Source organism: Chaetodon auriga, chromosome 10 (assembly GCF_051107435.1).
Source record: "Chaetodon auriga isolate fChaAug3 chromosome 10, fChaAug3.hap1, whole genome shotgun sequence".
Taxonomy (NCBI): domain Eukaryota; kingdom Metazoa; phylum Chordata; class Actinopteri; order Chaetodontiformes; family Chaetodontidae; genus Chaetodon; species Chaetodon auriga.
Genome location: NC_135083.1, coordinates 26980915 through 27006066, shown reverse-complemented (window position 1 = coordinate 27006066; position 25152 = coordinate 26980915). Strand labels below are relative to the sequence as shown.

The 25152-nt window shown below is 40.2% G+C and overlaps 1 protein-coding gene across 2 annotated transcripts in view; it reads right to left on the bottom strand.

Moving 5' to 3' along the window:
- Nucleotides 1-468: 468 nt before the first annotated feature.
- The window catches only part of LOC143326744 (ephrin type-B receptor 2-like), a 162158-nt gene continuing 137474 nt past the window's right edge, over nucleotides 469-25152 (bottom strand). For both annotated transcript variants that reach the window (XM_076740590.1, XM_076740589.1), the window contains exons 13-16: nucleotides 17142-17291; nucleotides 8917-9110; nucleotides 8661-8816; nucleotides 469-7242 (exon numbers count right to left, since the gene is read on the bottom strand). In XM_076740590.1, coding sequence (XP_076596705.1) covers nucleotides 7134-7242; nucleotides 8661-8816; nucleotides 8917-9110; nucleotides 17142-17291 — 609 coding nt within the window. In that variant the 3' untranslated portion in view covers nucleotides 469-7133. The remainder of the gene's footprint in view (nucleotides 7243-8660; nucleotides 8817-8916; nucleotides 9111-17141; nucleotides 17292-25152) is intronic.

Here is a 25152-nt window from a genome sequence, read left to right as displayed (position 1 = left end):
CTCTGTGAAACAGGATAGAGTTACCCCTCTTTCTCTGGTTTGAGTTACCTCCCTTTGTGAAACGGAAAACTCAGAGTTTCCTTCATTTCAGGCTTAACAAACTCGGAGTTTTCACTAAACCTGCTTTGTGAAACGGGCCCCAGGTGATTTGAGTTAGTTCAATCAACTCAGAGTAGGTTAACTCAGAGTTAAGCGCGTGCACCACGACTATAAAAAGCCAACATCAATGGAGCCCCGATTCCACGAGTCACCATGGCGACCCTAACCCTAACCCACACTGAAGCTGAAATTGAAAGAAAAAAAAAATACAAACAAAACAAACAAACAACCCCCCCCCCCCGAAAATTCTCGTTAAATTGTACATAGATCATATTCAAATGGGGTCATTTCTATTCACTGTGTTTGTGAATGACCCCACATACAGAGATGACATCCAGGGCTTACAACAGTAAATTTGTAGTTTGGCTCTAAGATCACAAAATCCTTTAATTTATAAAAAGATAAAATAAAATGAAATACAAATTACAGCAGGTATAAGGAATGTAACACTGGTATGGGTGAATGTTTCTTGCAATGTCAGATTTCATAGGTATTTTCAGTTGCCAGAGTTGCACTTTGCAGGGCAATGCAGTCGTTTAGTGTGGAAATTTGACACTTGAGATAAAAAAACAAAACAAAACAAAACTTTAAAGATATTCACATTACTTTCTTGATTGACAAAATAAATATGTCATTTTGGAATTAAATCTTCAATGTGTGTGATGTTAGTGCAACCCACTGTAGCCCATGTTGAAGGTAGACTATCATCCAGGCTGAAATAAGGATCACACATGGGGAGGGAAGGCCCCCATTCAGACAGTAATTGACTTTTTTTTTTCTCTCTTATTACACATATTTGTAAGACAGGCTTTGAATAATTAAAAAGCACAAGAATTGGAACCACACTGTGTTTTTCTCTGAGAGGGAGCAATTTAAAGAATGTCTTTTCCCAACAAAAACACATCAAATAATGTAACTTTGAACAGTAGCAGCCACTACACAGTGAATGTGCTGCCTAGACCAAGGGTGTCAAAAAACTTAAATGTGCATACTGTGCATATATATATAATACAGTACAGTGTATTTGTGCATCTTTACCATTGTTAAAATAATGCTACACATACTGTATGTATGACAAAGTAGTGCAGACTGGTATCAAAAAATCTAACTGAATAACATTAATCAAATATCAAAGGTAAAAGGAGGATGTGAAAAAATAAAATTGTTGGATGAGATCAAAAATGAGAGATGTGAAAGCACCTTTTTTAGACTGTAGTCATTAAAAATTGCTTAACAAGTTGTGTGACTACTGTCCATTTAAGATAGATAATATGTTCAAGAACAAATATGCACCAGTAATTATTGTACAAGAAAAGCAGTTCAGTGCATTTCTTCCAATTCCATCTTGTGATCTCACTGTGTACCTGTATGTAACAATCAAAAGTGGGAGGTAAAAGTGCAGGGCTGGATTAACTATGGCCATTTTGCCCATAGTTTCCCATTTTGCCCAGTTGGTAATCCAGCCTTGTGAAAGTGCGAAGTTCACACCAATGAGAGTTTGTTTTTTGCTGTGCTACCTCAAAAACTGTGATTTAGCAAGCAGATCAAAAGGAGGAGTTCACCCCCAAAAATGGAATAAAGAGATGTACCATCTCTAGATTTTAAAATAGCATTGTGATTTCAAAACATCAACTGTCAGCTGAGAGGAAATTTGGTGGATTTGGAGGTGCTACTGGGTGCTTTCACAAAATAAGCTGTCCTTCATAGGAATCAAGGATATTCTGACCATTTACAAACAAGACTAAGGTCAATGGGTTTTGAGGTAAGGACTCACATATAATACATGAACAACGAGTGGGTAAACCTGTGCTTTGTGCTAGTACAGTAGAAGAAAAAGGTTTAGCATGCTAAATGTCCTGATACCAAAAAGAATCAGTCAGACATTACATGAACCAAGGTGAGAATTCACTTTTCTGTACTTTGAAGTATAAATTATTGTCATAACCGCATAACATTTATAAAAGCACACTTTTAAAAAAAATCAAAATCACTTTTATCCTATTTAAAGAAAAAAAAAAAAAAAAAAAAGTTCTGAGAATGTACAGTTTCAGTAATCACTAAAACTCATGTTCCCTTTTGAATCTCCACCCTGAGTGGTTTCTGAAACCGCCCGTTGGTACAACTCAGCATCTCACTCCAGCTAGATCATTTTAAACCATAAAGGGATTATGCACATGGAGAGACAATCAGGACAGACTCAAAGGGCCCATATTTCATGTTGTCAATGTAGAGGACAGGACCCGTATCCTCTACAGAAAACCTGAGAGGATTAACACTCATTTTGAAGGTGGTAATGCCTTCTTTATTGCAAAGACTCACAAGAACAATGACAGCATTACCTGTCCATTCAAATGCATAATAATACAGCCTGTTGTAAAGTTCCAATGGCCGTGTTCATTATGGCTCTTGTCTGGCAGAAGCAAAGACAGAAGTAGCTTAACACTTTTATGGTGCCAAAAACCTTAACCCAAACCAACACAATCTCTCCCTTAGTCATATGAATTTTGATACAGAAATTTGTAATGCTTTTACAAGCTACTGACAAACAAAGTTGTCCTGCCAATCATGGTATCAGATCATAAAACACTAATTTCAGTTGTTTTAGAGGGCAATTACAAATGACATTTTTTGTCATTCAGTTTACATTTGGAGTTGTTATTGTTCTTGTGACAACTGCAAAGTGAATATTGACGCTCTTCCCTTAGGTTCTAGAGAAGAATTTTTGACTTTTCATTCTGCAAAGTCAATTTTGTAAATTTTTTTACATATAAACTGTAGCTTAGCCCCCAAAACAACTGGGACTGGGTCCAGACTCCAACCATTAATATGCATATAGCGGAAGTTATCACAGACAGTAAATTTCTGTCAGTGGAAAAAAAAGTGTGAAGCTAAAAATATATACAGTATACACACACCCACACGTTTGGTGTTGCTGAGTATCATAAATTTGCAGTAAGTGATTCAACAGAGAAATATCTGTCCCCCTGTTGTTGTTTTATCAGCATTAGCTAACAACAAACACATCAGACAGAAGGGCAGCATGCAGATCTTGTAATTATGAGATATTTTATCTGAGGTAAATGGGACACGCCTCTTTACAACCTGTGTTAAGTTAAATAACACAGGTACAATTGAGCGGGGAGCGAAATTTGGAATTTGGTGTACTATAGCTTATTTCTTAAAATCAGGTAGCGTATAAACTAATTAAGATTTTGAATCACTGAAACAAAGATTGCACATCAAGGTGACTAGACTGTATTAATCACCATCCAACTTTCTGTTGGTGTGTATGTCAAAATAAGGCAAAGTATGTTGATATCTACAAGATGATGACTGTAACACTGATCTCTCTTGAACAACTGATACCACCCAACCTGTAAAGAATGAAGCAGTGTTTTTATCTACAAAACACATGCAGCACTAAGAAGGCTTTGATTGCATCATCCAAACCCTGACCAAGACTTTGCAGTAACTAGACAGCTTTGTAGTTAATAGGACAGTGAAATCATAGTGAATGAGTATTTCAAGGTTAAAAATGTTATTTTCTTGGTAAGAAGAATGTTAGGAATGAGAATATCAACTAATTGGCTTTTAAAAATATCAGTGTCATGTAATTTTGTGACATATTTGGATGAACAGCCCACACAGGATTCATTGAGGACATTTTTTGAGTTAAAGTCACATGAATATTTGCTGTTGCCACTTGTGTACACCTTTTTAAAAAAAAAAAAAAAAAAAAAAAAAAAAAAAGGTTGTTTTTCGTATGTCTCAGACTCCTCAAGGGCAGAATCACAACTTGACAGACAGTCTGACAAGCACACTCACTCATTGGCCAGGTATGTGCAGATGTGAAAGTAATCCAATAAACTGTGCGTATGATGTTAGTGAATTTGTTTAGAAGAAGCTATAATCATTAAGATTTTAGTTCTTGTTGATTTGGTGGCACATGTGTTTACCACTGGTAAGGGCAAATATGTTTTTAGAATACAGATTGCAGAGTTCTATTACAAATTACATGTTCATCAGCTACTGGAGGCAGCAAACTCAGAGTCAGATCAGTCTCAATATTAATGAATGCACACAGAAGGATTCACAAATGCATGTTGGATTCCTATATGAATGAGTCTTTCCACAAAAATATTTTTCACTGTGCATAAATGTAAAACAAATCTACATATAAAAAAAACATGATTCACAAATGTGTTTCTTAAGGACACACAAATGCTTCTTGTCTTACATAAATGAAGTAGAAACAAGTTGGCTTGCAAGTAGTGCTGGTAGACAACCTAGGATCATCCATTAGCTAATCAATTTAGCAAGCATTCATAACTCTAAACGTAAATGTATGCAAGGTATCACTTTGCAGCAACCAGACTCCGCGTTGAGGCTGACCAATGTCTATTCTACCAAAGGGAATGCCAAAACTAAGCAACAGTATTATACAACTGAGAACATTTCAAATCAGTGCCTATGTGATTGGCTGAAACAAAGGGAATCATCTGATTTGCTATAGATAATTGCCTGATGAAAAAATGCATTTGTGAATCAAGCCACATCTGGGGAGTCTCAAAAAACTTCTGAATGAAGCTTCATATGTCTGTCAACATCTATTGTGGATAGAATGTATAAAGCTATGGATGTAGTCTCCAGCAACTATAAGTTTCTGAGGAGTCTTTGTGAAGCTCAGTGACAGTGGCTCTAAACTCCGTTAATCCAAAAATGGGCGAAGAGGTGGAGTATGGGTGTTGTTGGTGGTGTTGCGGCAGTGTGAATGAAGCCTTTAACCTATCCTCTAGCTGTCACTCAAAATGGCTTTGTACACAATTCTGCATAACTTTAAGTCTGAATATTATTTAAACAAGAGGTATGTATAAAATTTTAAATCCCTTTCCAGTTGACATGAATGGGGATATTAGCTGTAGAGACCAAATCTGCTTTTTTGTACCAGGCTATAAACATATTTATTTCTGCTGTGAAGTTGGGCATTTTAATGCAGTTGTCTATGGAAACTGACTCGCTGACTGACTCGAGCCAGCCTCAAGTGGACAATTGAGGAACTGCAGTTTTTGGCACTTGCACGCTTAATTTTTCAGTACCAGAGGCTGCCACTTGATTTTATGCCATTTATCGCCCACCTCCCACTCCATCCCTATTTACCCCAAACTGACAGAATACTGTACATATGTCGTAAGCTTGTGAACACTGATAGGCAGATCAACCTATGATTGAACTCGGATGTACCAGACTCCAGATCTTTCAGTTAATGCCCTTCCTTTTCCCATCTCCTCTCTGTACTTTCATGAAGTACATTTCCCCTCAGGTAAGCTGTCAATTAAGAGCAACTAATTACAATGCAGGTCAGCACCTCTGTGGCTCACTGCTGCAGACAGGTTGAAGCAAAGATAACTTCTTTTGAATCCTGGAAGTTTAAAAAATAATATCTGAGCTTCCTCCCACTGGCAAATAGCTCCAGATCAGAGCAGAATCTGGTGCAACCATGTGTATTTATCCCTGCAGAGGCTCGAGTCTGCCCTTGGTTCTCTACTCCAGAGTTCTGTGCAACTGTCTGTTGACGTTTGTCCAACCACTCAACCCAGTCCTTGATACACAACACTCTGCAAAGCCATGTGATATACATACAACCAAATGCTGATTTAAATTTTGAATGTCAGCGTTATGAATGAAGCTTTGAAGCTTTACTATTTGGAACAGCCCTACAAAAAACCACATACAAATGCAGTGAAGCATGTCAATCAGTTTGTAAATGCAGGTTTAGCGGGTTGTATATGAATGTAACAAAATTCAAATGTTTCTGGTAGAAATTGCAAATACTTTTAAATACACATATTTTTGTACTCATTCATTCATTCATCCTCTATACCCGCCTATCCCTTTCGGGGTTGCGGGGGGCTGGAGCCTATCCCAGCTGTCAATGGGCGAGAGGCGGGGTACACCCTGAAGCGGTCGCCAGCCGATTGCAGATATTTTTGTATTTCTACATTTATTTATGACATGAAATATGTGTGCATCAGAAATACATTTGTGAACCTTATTTTTATGTGAGGATTTGTTTTACATTTATATATAATAATAAATATTTTTTGTGCACTGAAAAATATTTATGTGTAAAGAGTCATTTATATATAAATCCTGAAATAACATTTGTGAATCCTGTGTGCATTCATTGATACTGAGATTGATCAGTACACCTTCAGCAGTGCGACAGAGAAATGCAATAGAAGAGCAACTGGTGGATCTGTTTACAGTGCAGTCAAACAAATTCGACTAAAGAAGACCAATAACACTGAAAACTAATATATAGAGAGGCAGCTACAAAATGCATATACATTTAATGTCTATTGCTGTAAAACCTGCCTGCTATTAATAGTAGTAAAGCTAGGGTTTGTGACGATGAAAGTGTTGCTGAAAAATTTTAAATGGTTAACTGAAACAATTGTGGTACCAGCATTGTGCCCTGTTGCCTCCCTCTTACTCAAAATAGAGGACCATCATTACTGTGTGCCAGAGCTAGCAGTTAGCAGGTACTACCAATTTAAGCTAATAAAGTAACTTGCATTTTGCAGTAGCCATTTAGTTCAATTCTACTTTGCTCTTTTTCCTTTCCATTCATTTTCAACAATGTGCCTTATACAAAAAAATGTAAGTGTAAGGTCAATTTTGTAAAAAGATTTCTTACTGAATGTTTGAACTTGTTAATAGGGGAGGATCCAAGTATGGTGTGTTATTTAATAGAACAATAAAAAAAATAGAATAAAAAAAACAAGGTGTCCTGCTAAATATGTGGACATAGAGCAGCTATAAGAAGCTACCCAACATCTGTGCTGTGCTGCAGACTGATGGAACCTTCTCAAAAGGAGGCAGGGTGAGGCTGAGGTTTGATTGCAGTCACAGTCTCTGTGTAAGTCATCACTCTTCCTCAGATGTTCAAGGAGAATGCAGGGTTGGGGGCTACTTGGTTACTTGGCACACAGGCTCTGTATTGTACAGTAAATGGAGCCTGTGTGCTCCTACTATCACACTTCCACTGAAGTGATCTGGTTCATCTGGGCCCTCATGGACTGGATGCTGTTGAGGATCTTTTTCTGGTGCCCGGCCAATGTCACTCCCACTCTTAGGATGTCCCTAAAGAGAAACCATTTGTCAGTTCTATCTCAGTATACTTCCGCAAGACAATTCTTTTAGACCTCTTGTTTTCTGGAAGCAGAAATCCAAATCTAAATGACAATCTGTGTGTTTTACATGTTGTTAGTTAAAAAAACTGTGAATGGACATGGAGCTTTTTCGCCCTTTGTTTTACTTCTGAGGCCACTAACAGGCTGCCCTAACCCTGTGATTAATGGAGGTCATTGCTGTCTAAAAGGAAAACATTCAGACTCTACTCAGGATTAACAAAACTGTCAAAACTCATCTGCATGTTTTTAGGAAAAAATATTTGATCCGCTGTATGTTTTGACGTAGCAGTAAAGACATCAGTATCGAACCTCAATCAAAGGTAAGACAGAAAAAGAACAGTACTCTTCTTTGCAAAGATGTAAAAACAATCTCTTCGTAATTATCTATCTCCATCAATTCATCTAAACATGATTTATAGTTTAGTGTAGTTGTCTGCTCACATTTTTGTTATAGAAGGTGAAAGAAAAAATCTATTTTCCAACTTCTGATACTATATTACTTATTACTTTATGGTGGTATATGACAAATACCTGTCAAAAAAGAAGATTTGTGGATATTTTCACATTAACATCCATTTCTGTTCGCTTCCCATCTATCAAATAAAATTGCCCCAATGATTTAACAATGAGGGTGAGAAAGGTGTGGGTGGAGGTCAGCGGTCCTCAATGGGTCCATATCACTCAATCACGACCCCGCCCCTTTAGGTTGCTAGGCTGCCTGCCTTTTTCCTTTCCTGCTGCAGATGCCCAGTAGGCGGGGTCATCCTGAATGTTAATGGGAACCCAGTGTTCCCACTACTTAAGCCCACGTCTGACTGACTCCGGTGGGAGAAAGGGAGAAGGGAGAGAGGAGAGAGGAGAGAGGAGAAGGAGAAGGAGAAGGAGAAGGAGAAGGAGGCTCCACTCCCCAGTGCTCCCCATGTTTTGCCCTGTCGACTTTAGTTTGTTGCCTTAGTTGGTTATGTTGAGTTAAATAAACAGTGGATCATGTTGCTTTAATGTTTGTCACCCTCTGTTTTACTTGCCGTGGCTTGGAGCTGGTCATGACAATCCACTATGCCAGGACCATGCTTTGAGCAATCCAATCAAATCTAAAGGATTTGATCTGGATTTGTCTCATAATTATACATCGCTGACATATGCCATTAAATTTGGAAACACATCACATTACTGAAGATAAAGATGCCTTTACTGCTTTACTGCTTTGTTTTATATTATAAACTAGGAGTCCTGGCATCTGCCTTTAGGTTTTAAACTATTCAACTAACTAACTAACTAACAATGACCATGATGATCAGTATCATCACATCTTTCTTTGTGGTTTTGGTCTTCATAACAGTGTGGGTAAGGCAAAAGTAGTTAACATACTCCATGGTCATTTGAGACACCACATCAAAGCTAGTGAAGCCTTCGTTGGCAAAGTTCTCCTTGTACTGGCCCATCTTAATGGCATCCAACCACTCATCCACTGTGCTGAAAGAGGAGAAGTCTGGAGTGCTGCGATCAAGCAGAGGTAAGTGAACACTGGTGGACAGAAAGAAGACACAAGAAGAACAAAACAGCCTGTGAGAAAATTAAGTTGTGAGGGGTGGTCATTCACAGTGTGATGGGATTTCTGTCATACCTTGATGACAGTGGTGTCATGGCCTTAAGGCTGTTGGGGTTGCGGATCATCTTGTCCAGGGTGTTTACAATCTGGCAGAATTTGGGCCGGTTGTTGCGGTCTTTCTGCCAGCAATCCAGCATCAGCTGATGCAATGCACTAGGACAATCCATAGGGGGTGGCAACCTGTAGTCCTGCTCAATGGCATTGATTACCTACAAGAATTTGATTTTGAGTCTCAGAACACGAATAGAACCTAATTCAGTACTGCACCCAACAGATAAAAAACAACAATGAAATAAAACCAACGATTGATAGTTGGCATTTGAGATAAATGACATTATAGCGTGTGTCATTTGCGGACTTTAATATCAGACAAAACTGATATTTTGGAAAATGTGCTTGTTTGGGTTATCTTCAGCGAGATTGATTTCTACTCTGTAATGCAGATATAGGACAGGGGTAACTAGACTTGTTGGAAGGTCCTATTTTTTTTATTTTTTTACATGATGTGGTGAGTGCTGTAATGCAAAAATGGCATCAGCCAAGTCATCATCATCATCATTCTTCTTCTTCTTCTTCTTCTTCTTCTTATTATTATTATTATTATTATTATTACATTTGATTTCCTTTATTGTAAGGATCTGGATTATTTACCACCCTTGTGTTTGTGTGATTGTGTTGAGTCTGATTAGTTCCCTGTCTATTTTAAGTCAGTGTGTTTCTTTTGTCTTTGTGGCATCATCCCTTATGTGTGGCTTCCCTTGTTCCTTGTGATTCTAGTGAGTAATTCTGGTCTAGTCCTTGGTTTTGCTCTTTGTTGTTTTCCCGGTATTGCTTTTTGTTTTTGGATTCTGGACTTAGTGGGTTTTGGGTAACACTTTATTTTAAGGGGTCACTGTTCCTGTGTATCTACCTAATTAATTACAGTGTAATTACCTATGTAACTATATGTAATAACATGTACTTACATTGTAAATACATAGTGTATTTTGGTGTACTTACAGGTCCTTGTTACACTTGTAATAAGAAATGCTTGTTACAATACCTTGTCAAAGTGGCCTCTCTCTTTGGGGAAGGGGTACACCTGCAAGAAAAACGGGTGAAACCACAACCCATGTTGCCTGGGCAAACTTTTCCATCAATCTTCCTCCTGCTTCTTGAGTCTTGGAACATGTATGCTGTTACACAACTTAGTATATGTAACAGTTGTGTTAATACACCTTTGTTACTCTTTGATACAGTGGAATGAGCACATTAAAATAAAGTGTACCTGCTGGGATACCACAGCTCTTACACATTAACTGCAATAATCAGTGTCTTCGATAGTGTACCACGTGTGCTGTTACACAACATAGTCTATGTAACAGTGGTGTTACTGTTACTGGTGTTACTTCTTAGTGCTTGCAAGTAATTTATGACGTTGCATCCATTTGATCAATTGAAGCTTCTTTCTGGATCCGAGGTTCTTCTTCCCCGTCAAATTATTAAAAGATAATGTCATGTTGATGTTGCATCTTTCACCTTTTGAGTCACCTCTTCAGTCCCTCCAAAATCTCCTCCATCCCGCTCTGTGCGCAATTTAGTTTCGACTGTTGTTGCCAGATGTTTTCTCTGTGTGAGGGATTTTCTGATTAATTTTGCCTCGCTAAAGGGCCTCACTCACACACTGGACAATTTTGGAGACACAGAAGAAACACAGTAAAGCTAAACTAAACACTAGGAAATCACTCCCAATTTCGACAAGTGACTTTAGAGAAAAATAAGCCTTCGATAGATATTGCTTAAAAAAGTAGGATCTGGCCACCCTCCACTTTTCAAACAACGCCAAACCAAGAAGCACCGTGTGCGCAGCCGCAGTCGGGTTGAAATCGGTTGAATCTGTCAAAGAGGAGACAACGTGTTCAAATCGAGACTGCTGGATTTCAAAAGGTATGAGTTTGTTAAGTTGGCCTGAAAAATACAACGTTGAACGCATTTTGTAAGGGTTGTGATAAACATTTTCATGTCATCTGATATTTAGCCGGACTTGGCTTTGCAAACAACTATTTGATAGCTAAAGCTAGTCGGCCAGCCAACCGTTAACATTAGCACTATTGCTAAAAATAAATAAATAATAAGTTAATAACACCGTTATCGGGTAGTAACGCTTTGTTTGTTTTTTAATCAGTAACTCCGTTACAAAACGCTGAGTTACGTTACTCCGTTCATTTTGGTGAGGTTTTACAGCGGCACACACGATCAATAAAGTTTCATTGAATTGAAAGAAAGACAGAGCACAGCCACAGACACGACTACGCACTTGTTGGCCGCCCTCTAGCGTCCCACACATAATCAAACACGCTACATGAATAGGACTGGACAGGGCAGAGCAGGGCCAGAGCGATTCTCTGGGCACGGCATGACGGCGAGTTAAGGTAACGTTAGCTTAACGCAGCATCCGAGACCGAAGCTGTGCGTCAGTTCAGGCTGCAGCCCCTGAACTGGGACACAGCTCCAGAGTCACAGCGAGCACACACAAGCACCCACTCCACCCGAGCAGCAGCGGATAGTGCGACATGACACCTGAAACGGTAAACACAGAGCGACCGCTCAGGGTAAACACAGCTAAACAAAAAATACCGCTGGAGTGAATTTACTTCTCACTGAAAACAGGTTCTTGAACGTAACTCGAGAGTTTTTATGCAGTTCTGTTTGCAGGTCAAGCTGCTGTACATGCTGACATCATGCAGCATGATGATGATGATGATGGTAAAATTGTGCAAATAAAAACACGTGTTTTTCATCATCATCATCATCAGTACAGAAGTGAAATGAGAGTTAGGGAATTCAACCAACCTTTATTTAATGGGAGCATTTGGTGAAAAAAAAGTTGCTTTCTCAGTAATGCATTACTTTAACTGTAACTACTTACTATTTTTCAGTAACTAGCACAACACTGATGCAAATGCATGCAGTGATGCATAGGGGGGAAAACATTAACCTATAGGTCGATAAAGTCACATTAAGTGCTACATTTCTGCTTTATTTAACTGTACATTTTGCATAATTTGTAGCAAATTGGCATTCTTGACCAACCAACCCAAATATGCTATGATGTTCAAGCTAGCACCAGTTAGTGTGTTTGCCTTCACTGGACAGGGTAAATTCTCAATGATTTGGTAGGAAAGCAGCTAGAAAGTAGCCGTGGTGATATTGGGTATTCTATAATCTACATTTCCACATTTTCTTAGGATGGCACCACGGAAGAAAAAAGGTAAAAGACCACAGGAAAACAAAGTCATACCGGACTCCGTCCCAGAGCCAGAAAATGACACTGACATGATGGAGGTGGTTGATGCTGCGCTTTTGCAAATAAATGAAGAAGAGGAAGAACAAGTGACTTTGTCTCTTAGTGATTCATCAGATGGTGAGGTGTTTTCTTATACTTTTCTCTCTACAATTACATTTAGTGGTGTACTGCCATGCACAGTGTCATGTAACATTTTACATTGTTTCAATTCAAAAGTTAAATCAATGTTACACATGTGTAATAGTAAATTTAATAGTAATATGCCCTTTTTTCACATGCATTTGTGCTTGTGTGTGTTTCAGACGTACAGCCTCCGACCACAAAAGAGAATCATCAAAATCAGAAGCTCTTAATGGATATCAAAGCTCTGGAAGAGAAAGTTGCCTCGTTAGAAGAGGAAAGAGATTTTCTGAGGGGAATTATGAAAAGCATGTCAAGTGCGGGTATTTTTTTTGTTCATACTGTAACCTAGGTTGTGTGACATCAAATAGGTTACACATAACACTGGAGTTAGGATTTCACTATTTGTAATGAAATACACTATTTGTATTAAAGATGTAAATCATTATGTTGTCAACTTGTTGTGATTGTAACACTGTTTAGGTTTATCAAATTCAAAAGGTTGGAATCAAATAAGATTAACACAATGAAATTACTTTTTGATGCAAAAATACTTGAGTACCAAGGTCAACACCAGTTTAGAGTTTTTACAGGTAACATGTAAGTAAGTATGTAGCAGGTACACTTTATTTTAATGTGCATATTCCACTGTATCAAAGAGTAACAAGTGTGTACTAACACTACTGTTACATAGACTATGTTGTGTAACAGCACACGTGGTACACTGTCGAAGACACTGAATATTGCAGTTAATGTGTAAGAGCTGTGGTATCCCAGCAGGTACACTTTATTTTAATGTGCTCATTCCACTGTATCAAGGAGTAACAAATGTGTATTTATACAACTGTTACATATACTAAGTTGTTTAACAGCATAAGTGGTACAAGACCGAAGACACTGGTTATCACAGTTAATTTATAAGAGTTGAGGTATCGCAGGTACACTTTATTTTAATGTGCTTATTCCACTGTATCAAAGAGTAACAAGTGTGTACTAACACGACTGTTACATAGACTATGTTGTGTAACAGCACACGTGGTACACTATCGAAGACACTGATTATTGCAGTTAATGTGTAAGAACTGTGGTATCCCAGCAGGTAGGCTACACTTTAATGTGCTCACTCCACTCTGTCAAAGAGTAACAAAGGTATTAATACAACTGTTACACATAAAGTTGTGAAACTGCACAAGTGATACAAGACCGAAGACACTGGTTATCGCAGTTAATTTATAAGAGTTGAGGTATCCCAGGTAACCTTTATTTCAATGTGCTTATTCCACTGTATCAAGGAGTAACAAGTGTGTACTAACACCACTGTTACATAGACTATGTTGTGTAACAGCACACGTGGTACACTATTGAAGACACTGATTATTGCAGTTAATGTGTAAGAGCTGTGGTATCCCAGCAGGTACACTTTATTTTAATGTGCTCATTCCACTGTATCAAAGAGTAACAAAGGTGTATTAACACAACTGTTACATATACTAAGTTGTGTAACAGCATACATGTTCCAAGACTCAAGAAGCAGGAGGAAGATTGATGGAAAAGTTTGCCCAGGCAACATGGGTTGTGGTTTCACCCGTTTTTCTTGCAGGTGTACCCCTTCCCCAAAGAGAGAGGCCACTTTGACAAGGTATTGTAACAAGCATTTCTTATTACAAGTGTAACAAGGACCTGTAAGTACACCAAAATACACTATGTATTTACAATGTAAGTACATGTTATTACATATAGTTACATAGGTAATTACACTGTAATTAATTAGGTAGATACACAGGAACAGTGACCCCTTAAAATAAAGTGTTACCGGGTTTTGTTTGCCCTTATTTTGTTAAATAAATAACTTGGACCGTTTCCACTCAGCCTTTTTTGTTAAGTCTGCATCTTTGGGTTCATTCCTTGTTTTTTGCTCGGCCACAAACTGTAACAACCATAAGGTACTACAAGGAGTTTCTAACTGGTTATGAGAACAGTCTCCATTTAATACTGATGCCTCTATATGACCTAAATAAGCAAATAACACCATTAGGAAAAGGAATGACTGTTTCTACAAAGGTATTCTTGATGATTGTCACCTGGTTGGATTTGAATAAAAATAATTTAGAGCACAAAAAAAAAAAAAAAAAAGAAGAAGAGGAAGGTAAAACAGACAGTGATGAGTGACCAAGAGCAAAAACACGAGTCAGTCTTGTTTGGGCATTCAAGAATTGCTAGAATCCTGAATTAGCCCTCGTCCTCCTAGACAGGTAAAAAAAATTACTAGGACCAAGCAACCAAATCTGAGTAGGAGGATTAAATGTAACAACTACGAATGCTGTATTCGTAAAATCTAAAAAGTGTGGTGGTTGGTGTTGTTTGTGGAGAATCTGGCCTCTGGTGTCTTACTCTCTCTCCCTCTCTACTGTGCAGGTTGGAGGTATGGCTGGTGTGTTGAGCAGCAGGCAGCACAGCTGATCTGTATGCAGCAATCATCCTCACCATACATAGCTCAGTATTTCTTCTTCCTTGTTGCCAGATCATTTTTATCACCCTAACATAGACTTGGGACTCTGGGATCTGGTGAGGTGATGCTGCCATGTTGCAGCTGCTGTTTGAACATGACTGTTATTTATGAAGTTTGATTCCTGCCTGCCTCCTTAGTTTTGTACTGTTTGTTTGCGGGATACTCAATGTTTATTGTGGTCTTGTGTTTAACTAGCCTTTATTTTCTCCTGCGGGAGGGGGTTTCTGTTCTTGGCGTCTGATTTTTGTATTAAACCGTTAAATGGCCTTCCTGAGTTTTGTCCTCTTTGCCTTGGCATATTATGGGTCAAATTTCTTGGTGGTCTAAAGACCTAACAGAACGATCTGGCCATGGACTCAGCCGAGGCTCAGCAGGAAAGTCTGGAACCTGCCATTCATTTCATTTGCAAAGACAGGGCATCCTGTTAGGCCAGCATAATCAGTTATTAAAATCTTTGCTTACCGACAATCAACAGATTCTCCAGCAGGTTTTGCAATTATCATTCCTTGTTTCTAGCTTACCCACTTCAGCCCCTCCCTAACATCAACACTGTCTGCAGGATGAGCAGACTATTTCCTGATGAGGCTCATTCAATGTATGGAGCAAGATGTTGGAGATCTTCTACCAGTCTGTTGTTGCCAGTGCACTCTTCTTTGCTGCAGTGTGCTGGGTGAGCAGCATCAGAGCTGGCGACACCAACAGACTGAACAAACTGATCAGGACGGCTGGCTCCATTGTTGGCTGCAAACTAGACACTTTTGAGGAGGTGGTGGAGAGGAGGACACTGGACAGACTGTTATCCATCATGGATAATCCTGAACATCCTCTTCACCACCTCATGGACAGACAGCGGAGCTCCTTCTCCAATAGACTGCTCCAGCTATGCTATCACAAGGACAGCTTCAGGAAATCATTCCTGCCACGAGCCATCACACAGTACTATTGCACATACTTTTCATTGTTTACATTTATTTATCATTTGCAACTTGCACAAAGTTTTGTCTGTTATATAGTTTATAGCTCTGGGTCACTCTCTCTCTGCTGTAAATACTTGTTTATATACTTAGTTACATTGTATTTTTATCATATTATTATATGTATTACACATTATAATACATATTACATAACTAGATATTTAGGGGATCTATATCAGTCACAGAATACTCCATTGAGTTCTAGACGCTAGCCGCTGACTCTTAATGGAAAGAGGAGGCACTAAGTGGGGTCATTATTAAGGGTTTAATGAGGCCGTGAAGGATGAGTTGGTCTCCAGAGAGGATCCTTCAGCCCTTAACTCTCTGGTCTCTTTGTCAATAAGGCGTTATCACCGCCTGTGGGAGTGTTGCTGGTATTAAACTGTTAAACGGCCTTCCTGAATTTTGTCCTCTTTGCCTTGCCATTTTTGAGTCAAATTTATTGGTGGTCGAAAGGCCTAACAAAAAGTTGATTTTCCCCATAGCCACAAATAGATACATTACTTCACTATGCATCCTGCAAACAGCTAACAAGACCATTAAAAATAAGTTGTGTGTTTCTTTCACTTGTTTCCAAAGCAAATGCACATGCAAGAAAGATCAAGATCCTTATGACACAAGGTGAAAGCACCACTGCTTTCGTCCAATCAATACATTATGAAAGTGTCTTGTAGATACTTTAACTGAATAATTAATTTAATTTTTTAAACTGAATCGAATTTTAGATTAAATAACATTAATAATGTGATGTAATCTTTAATTTCTTAATGCGTTTTTATTTGAGATCATTTGAATTTTTTATTTATGTATTTCATAAAATGTGGCATGAAATAAAAGTGTTACTGGGAAAAATCGCTTGAGAAAATGAAAAGAAATCTGAAAAAAATCCAATAGAATGTTATTCATGCTGTCTAACCAGCATCTTGATATGCCACACCTGTGAGGTGGGATGGATTATCTCGGCAAAGGAGAAGTGCTCACTAACACAGATGTAGGCAGAATTGTGAACAGTATTTGAGGGAGAATGGTCTTTTGTGTGTATAGAAAATGTTTTAGATCTTTGAGTTCAGCTCATGAGAAATGGGAGCAAAAACAAAAGCGCTGCGTTCATATTTTTGTTCAGTGTATTTTACAGATGAAAATCAGTTGATAAGATGACATGAAAAATTCTATAAATAAATCTAAATATAATCACAATTCTATACACAAAGGCTAAAAGATGTAATCATTTTTACATTTTGAGTTGGGCTCCAAGAGCAAATCATTAAAAAATAGGGTTATCATCTCTCTATGACAGCTCTGATATATACTAAAATATATATTCCAGCACTTTTCACAGGGCTTTACTCACATCTTGATTGCTCATGTCCCAGTAGGGCCTTTCTCCATATGACATCACCTCCCACATTACTATGCCGTAGCTCCAACAATCACTAGAGGAAGTGAACTTCCTGTACTGAATGGCCTCGGGAGCAGTCCATCGTATAGGAATCTTTCCTCCCTGGAAAAAACAAGTTTGGAGGTCAACAGTGTCACCATGGACAGAAAAACAAAGACAGGTATCATTCAGTTGCTGATCCTTTTTTTGGAAACCTGTTGACCTTTTGCCCCCACATTTTTTTCTTTTGTTATATTTCTTGTTTTGCCTCTTCTAGTAATTTAATTCAGAATGTAATTTAATGTCAGTCTAATTATGTGTGTATATATACACACACACACACACACACACACACACACACACACACACACACACCCACTCCCACTTGAGGTTCTGGGAGATGATAGTTCCCAGGAAGCGGAAAGATTCCACAGTGTCAATAGTGGAGTCACAGAGGGTGATGGGGGCAGGTGAGGCTGAGTTCTTCCTGTTGTCCACAACCATCTCCACTGTCTTTAGAGCGTTGAGCTCCAAGTTGTTCTGGTTGCACCAGGTCACCAGATGGTCAACCTCCCACCTGTAGGCAGATTCGTCGCCAGAGATGAGTCCGATGAGGGTGGTGTCGTCCGCAAACTTCAGGAGCTTGACAGACTGGTGACTGGAGGTGCAGCTGTTTGTGTACAGGGAGAAGAGCAGAGGAGAAAGAACACAGCCCGGGGGGGATCTGATGCTGATGGTCTTAGCGTCGGAGACGTGTTTCCTGAGTTTCACGCACTGTTTCCTGTCAGACGGGAAGTCTGTAATCCACCTGCAAGTGGAGTCAGGCATGCTCAGCTGGGAGAGCTTCTCCTGAAGCAGAGTTGGGATAATGGTGTTGAAGGCAGAGATGAAATCCACAAACAGGATCCTAGCGTACGTTCCTGCGGAGTCCAGGTGCTGGAGGATGAAGTAGAGGGCCAAGTTGACTGCATCGTCTACAGACCTGTTGGCTCTGTAGGCAAACTGCAGGGGGTCCAGGAGAGGGTCAGTGATGTCTTTGAGGTGTGAGAGCAGGGTTTGTCGTTGTTGTAACTCACCCTGGTGCATGATGGAACACAACAGTCCTCACAGAAGCTGATGTAGGACGTCACAGCCTCCGTGTACTCATCCAGACTGTTGGTAGCAGTCCTGAACACATCCCAGTCAGTAGAGTCCAAACACACCTGGAGATCCTCCACAGCCTCGCTGGTCCACTTCCTTGATGTCCTCACTACAGGTTTGCAGAGCTTTAGTTTCTGCCTGTACCATGACGTGGTCAGAGTGGCCCAGTGCAGCACGGGGATGGCGTGATAAGCATCCCTGACTGTGGTGTAACAGTGATCCAGAATATTCTCCTCTTTGGTCGGGCATTTGATAAACTGTCTGTATTTAGGGAGTTCGTGCGTGAGGTTACCTTTGATAAAGTCGCCAAGGACAATAACTAAAGAGTCCCGGTTGGTCCGCTCCACACGCAGTATCAGCGAGCATACCCTGCACGTCCTGCACGATGGCCTGTGGCGGGATGTAAACGCCAACCAGAATGAATGAAGCGAACTCATGGGGTGAATAAAAAGGCTTACAGTTAATGGTGAAAGATTCCAGGTCAGGAGAACAGTGCTGCTGGATCACTGTCACGTCGTTGCACCAACCACTGTTGATGTAGAAACAGATTCCTCCACCTTTAGTTTTGCCGGAAAGTTCCGTGTCTCTGTCCACGCTGTGGAGTTGGAAGCCAGCCAGCTGCAGCGCAGAGTCTGGTATTAATCCACAGAGCCACGTCTCGATGAAGCACAAAACCGCAGATGAAGAAAAGTCCCTGTTTTTACCCAACAGCAACTGCAATTCCTCCAGTTTGTAGGGCAGTGAACGCACGTTAGAGAGAAATATTCCTGGTAACGCTGTGCGTAGTCGGCGCTGGCGAAGGCGCACGAGCGCGCCGGCCCGTTTTCCTGTCCTCCAGCATTTCACTGCATGAGCAAGGGTGAGTGCACCTTTGACCAGTATGTCCAAAATTTCCACTGTTGGGAGCAGAAATTTAGGAAACAAATCCTCTGGTGTTGCTCCCCTGATGTTCATGAGCTCTTCTCTGGTGAAAGAGCTCCGGGTACGGTCACAAAAAACAGGTTTAAAAAACAAAACAAAACAAAACAGCGCGCACCAACACACCGAGGCAGCCGTCCGCTGCGCCATCTTGATCATCTTGACACAAATAGTCTTGGCACAGCATGGTGCCAGCATTCATGACAGAATGCAGGGTTGGTAACAGTTACCCATACAAATGTCTACAGATTGCAGGTACCAACATCTCTGAAACTGCTCATTCTGCAGACAAACATCTAATTTCAGATCAGTCATGGAAGTACTACATACAAAATCATCCAGTTGGGTCAAAAATCAAGCCCTCTGCAGGCCTGGAGCACTTCTGTTGTGTTGTTTAAAAATACAGTGTTTGTCGGAGTTTGTGTGTTAATGTATTTAATGTATTTGTTTTTGCTTTCTGCAGCACATTTTTCATGTGTCCATTATTACGTTTGTTTTGAATTTTCATATGGGTTTTGGAATTGACATTGTTTCTGAAGCTGCAGTAAATTTTTTCCCAAAGGAAATGTTTTGCCCACATTTATCTACATTGACATACTGATGTCGTTGCTGGAGATGTGGATCAGGGAGTCAATAGGTGTGTCCCAATTCAGGGGCTGCATCCTTCGGAGGACCCAGCCTACGCGGTCTCTGGAGGCTGGGTCCTGCGGAGGATCCTCCGTCGGCCGCATCAACTATCAGTAAATGGGACGGTCTAGCCTTCGGAGCGTGTCCTGATTGCGTCACGACGTCATAACTTCTTCCCTCCTAACCCGGGAAAAACACACGTATGGGGTGCAGAGATGCGCCCGTACAGCTCCTATCGCTTGTAAGAGGCGCGAAATGTAGCCTATTATACAACTTACAAATTCACCTGATGTGAATATCTTCACAGCTTCGCGTCGGACGGCGCAACTGTTATATTAGACCTAATCAGTGGAGGGAAGTGACATGATTGCTTAACGTTATGTTACGTGATACAAAGTATCGTTTCAGAGGGCAAGTGCACCTCTTACCGCTTGTGTGTGTCCAGAGGATGATGCCAAATTTTGTTTCAAAGACTCAAAGTCCACAGATAGTTTCCTAAATCATTTTTATTGCAAGAAATATTATCCACCATTCACTCTGATCATTAAATGTGGTTAAAGGAAACTATAAAATCACTCATGTTGTCTACTGTCTTGCCGTTGTGATAAATAAACTGTGAAATAACGTATGTTCTGAGTTTCTGTTGCCACGGTTACCAACCAGCGTTTGAGCCAGCGCAATAATTTAGAACAATCAGGCTATTTGACCGGAACGTTTTTATAGTTGTCCTACAACTCTTTTTAACGGAGACCCTGCAGCCAATCACAATCGAGTATTCACCCAAAATAAGATATTAGTTGACATGCGAGCTTGTAACATTTGTAAGTGAAGAGTTTTAATAAGGCTAACTGTTAACTGAGCTCCTCATATCAACAGGTCGCCATTATTAAAAAAAAAAACAATCGGTGCGCAAAGCCTCTTGGGATATGGGAGGCCGTGAAGGATAGTAGCGACGCATCCTCCAAATACAGGGAAAAGGAGGACGCATTTGTCGGCTGCATTTGGAGGATCCTTCGAATTTGGACGAATTGGGACAGCCTTCGCGCAACGTTATGACGTAAGCGGCCTTCAAATCCATCCTCCGAAGGATGCAGCCCCTGAATTGGGACACAGCTACAGTCTCGCTCATTCCTGGCATATACACTATATTGCCAAAAGCATTCACTCACCCATCCAAATAATTGAAATCAGGTGTTCCAATCACTTCTGTGGCCACAGGTGTATAAAATCAAGCACCAACACATGCAGACTGTTTCTACAAATATTTGTGAAAGAATGGGTCGCTTTCAGGAGCTCAGTGAATTCCAGCGTGGTACTGTGATAGGATGCCACCTGTGCAACAAGTCCAGTCATGAAATTTCCTCACTTTTAAATATTCCACAGTCAACTGTCAGTGGCATCATAACAAAGTGGAAGCCATTGGGAGCATCAGCAACTCAGCCAGGGAGTGGTAGGCCATGTAAAATGACAGAGTGGGGTCAGCAGATGCTGAGGCGCATAGTGCGCAGAGGTCGCCAACTTTCTGCAGAGTCAATCTCTACAGACCTCCAAACTTCATGTGGCCTTCAGATTAGCTCAAGAACAGTGCATGGAGAGCTTCATGGAATGGGTTTCCATGGCCGAGCAGCTGCATCCAAGCCGTACATCACCAAGTGCAATGCAAAGCCTTGGATACAGTGGTGTAAAGCACGGCACCACTGGACTCTAGAGCAGTGGAGACGCGTTCTCTTGAGTGACAAATCATGCTTCACCATCTGGATATCTAATGAATGAGTCTGGGTTTGGCTGTTGCCAATAGTACTTACGGTACTTGTTTGACTACCCTGCCAAGTGTAAAGTTTGGTGGAGGGGGGATAATGGCGTGGGGTGGTTTTTCAGAAGCTGGGTTTGGCCCCTTAGTTCCAGTGAAAGGAACTCTGAATGCTTCAGGATACCAAGAGATTTTGGACAATTCCTCGCTCCCAACTTTGTGGGAACAGTTTGAGGATGGCTCCTTCCCATGACTGTTCACCAGTGCACAAAGCAAGGTCCAAAAAGACATGGATGAGAGAGCTTGGTGTGAATGAACTTGATTGGCCTGCACAGAGTCCTGACCTGAACCTGAACATCTTTGGGATGAATTTGAGCAGAGACTGAGAGCCAGGCCTTCTCGTCCAACATCATTGTGTGACTTCACAAATGCGCATCTGGAAGAATGGTCAAAAATTCCCATAAACACACTCCTTAACCTTCTGTAAAGCCTTCCCAGAAGAGTTGAAGCTGTTATAGTTGCAAACTGTGGACCGACATCATTTTAAACCCTATGGATTAAGAATGGGATGTCACTTAAGTTCATATGCGAGTCAAAGCAGGTGAGCTGATACTTTTGGCAATATAGTGTAGCTTGACGTCTCATTATTACACTGTGTTGGCTTCCGTCAGAATGTTGTGGGACAACATTCTGCAGCGATATGCCATCCCATCTGGTTTGTGCTTCGTTTGACCATCATTTGTTTTTCAACAGGACAATGATCCCTAACACACCTCCAGGCTATGCAAGGGATATTTGACCAAGAAAGAGAGCGATGGAGTGCTGCGTCAGATGACCTGGCCTCCAAAATCACATGGCTTAAACCCAAATGAGATGGTTTGGGATGACTTGGACTGCAGAATGAAGGCATAGCAGCCAACAAATGCTTAGCACCTCTGGGAACTCCTTCAAGACTGTTGGAAAACCATTCTATTCTTCTCATGAAGCTGATTGAGAGAATGCCAAGTGTGTGCAAAGCTCTCATCATAGCAAATGGTGGCTACTTTGAAAGATCAAAAATATAAAACATATTCTGGTTTGTTTAACACATCTTTGTTTACTACATAATTCCATATTTGTTCGTTCATAGTTTGGATGTCTTTAGTATTAACCTACAATTTAGAAAATAAAAAATAAAGAAAAAACATTGAATAAGAAGGTGTGTCAAAACTTTTGACTGGTACTATACATAGACCTACTCACTGTTTTAACCACACTCTTGACCTCATTCTGACATATGCCATTGAAATTGAACTCTAAATGGTCTCCTTACAGAATCCTCTTTTATTAGACTGCCATTTAATAATTTTGAATTCCTATTACCAGACTACCCGCCATTAGGCAGAAATTCCTACACCATATTAGATTTATTATATATATTTCATCCTGTCAACATTTCATTCAATGGCATGTCTCATTACAACAGAAGACACCTATGCTAACTTTAGTCCCTCCCAAACTGACTACCTGGTTGATAGTTCTACAGGTTCATTGCATATGACACTTGACTCTGTTGCCCCTCTAAAAAAGAAAACTTAAAACACAGAGGAGGTTAGCTCCATGGTATACCCGCCAAACCTGCAAATTAAAGCAAACATCACTTAAGTAGAAAAGAAATGGCATTCTACCAATTTGGAAGAATTTCGCCTGGCCAGTCTTAAAACATACAGCAAAACCCTCCGTAGTGCCAGAGCAGCCTTTTACTGTACTAGGAAGAACAATCCCAGGTTTCCCTGAAGCACTGTAGCCAGGCTGACAGAGAACCATTCTACTGAACTATGCATTACTTTAGCCCTCAGTAGTAATGACTTCATGAGCTATTAGAGACAGAATTCATCACCTTCTGCCCTAAATAGGTACTGATTTGTTTTCAAACACAGAAAACCATAGAAATAGTTATTAAACATGCCGTACTTTTAGACTGTTTTCCTCCTGTTGACCTTCACTAATTAATTTCAATAATTTCATCATCAAAATTGTCGACCTCCATTTCAGACCCCATCCCAACTAAGCTGCTTAAAGATGTTTTACCCTTCATTGGCTTTTCTTTATTTGATATGACCAATCTGTCTTTATCAACAGGCTACGTACCACAGCTATAATAAAACATCTTCTCAAAAAGCCAACTCTTGATCAAGGGGTTTTAGCCAACTATAGACCTTTCTCTCAAATATTCTTGAGAAAGCAGTTGCTAATAAGCTGTGTGGCTTTCTACACAAAAATTATTTGCAGATTTCTAGTCAGAATTTAGAGTGCATCATAGCACAGAGACATCACTGGTTCAAGTTACAAATGACCTTCTAATTGCATCAGACAAAGGACTTGTCTCTGTACTAGTTTTATTAGATCTTAGTGCTGCATTCCACACCATTGACCATATTGCAGAGACTGAAACACTTCATTGGCATTAAGAGAACTCCTTCTTTTCAGATCAATCTCAGTTTGTACATGTTAATGATGACTCCTTTGTGCACACTAAAGCCAGCTACGGAGTTCTGCAGGGTCATGTGCTTAAATCATTTCTATTCACCCAATACATGCATCCTTTAGGGAGCATTGCCAAGAGACACTCACATTTTTCATTGCTATGCAGATTAACCTGCTGTTGCAACAAAAGAATTCCCCAAATTGGGATCAATAAAGTTCAGTCTAAGTCTAAAGCTTATAGTTAGGGCTGGCTCAGGCTTGCCTTGGACCAGCCTTTAGTTAGGCTGCTATAGGATTAGTCTGTCAGGGGACTGCCAATGATGACACAGAGCTCCTCTGTTCTTCTCTCCCTTTCCACCTGCACACGTTCATGTCTGACCAAGGCATGCTACTAACTTAGCTTCTTCCCCATAGTCTTTCTTGATTTGCTGTTTCGCAGGTTCCTGTCAACAGTTGTTGAACCTGGATTGAGAATTATAGCTATTTCTCCTGCCATGGCCCTGCATGACATCCCCTGCAACTGCTACTACTATTAGTCATACTTCCATTATTATTCCATCCATAGTGCTGTATTACGTACATATAGTATTTGTTACGAACACGTACATACACTGAACAAAAATATAAACGCAACACTTTTGTTTTTGCTCCCATTTTTCATGAGCTGAACTCAAAGATCTAAAACATTTTCTATATATACAAAAAAAAAACATTTCTCTCAAATATTGTTCACAAATCTGTCTGAATCTGTGTTAATTAGCACTTCTCCTTTGCCGAGATAATCCATCCCACCTCACAGGTGTCACATATCAAGATGCTGATTAGACAGCGTGATTATTACACAGGTGTGCCTTAGGCTGGCCACAATAAAAGGCCACTCTAAAAAGTTCAGTTTTATCACACAGCGCAATGCCACAGATGTCGCAAGTTTTGAGGCAGCATGCAATTGGCATGCTGACTGCAGGAATGCCCACCAGAGCTGTTGCCCGTGAATTAAATGTTCATTTCTCTACCATAAGCCGTCTCCAAAGGCATTTCAGACAATTTGGCAGTACATTCAACTGGCCTCACAACCGCCAACAC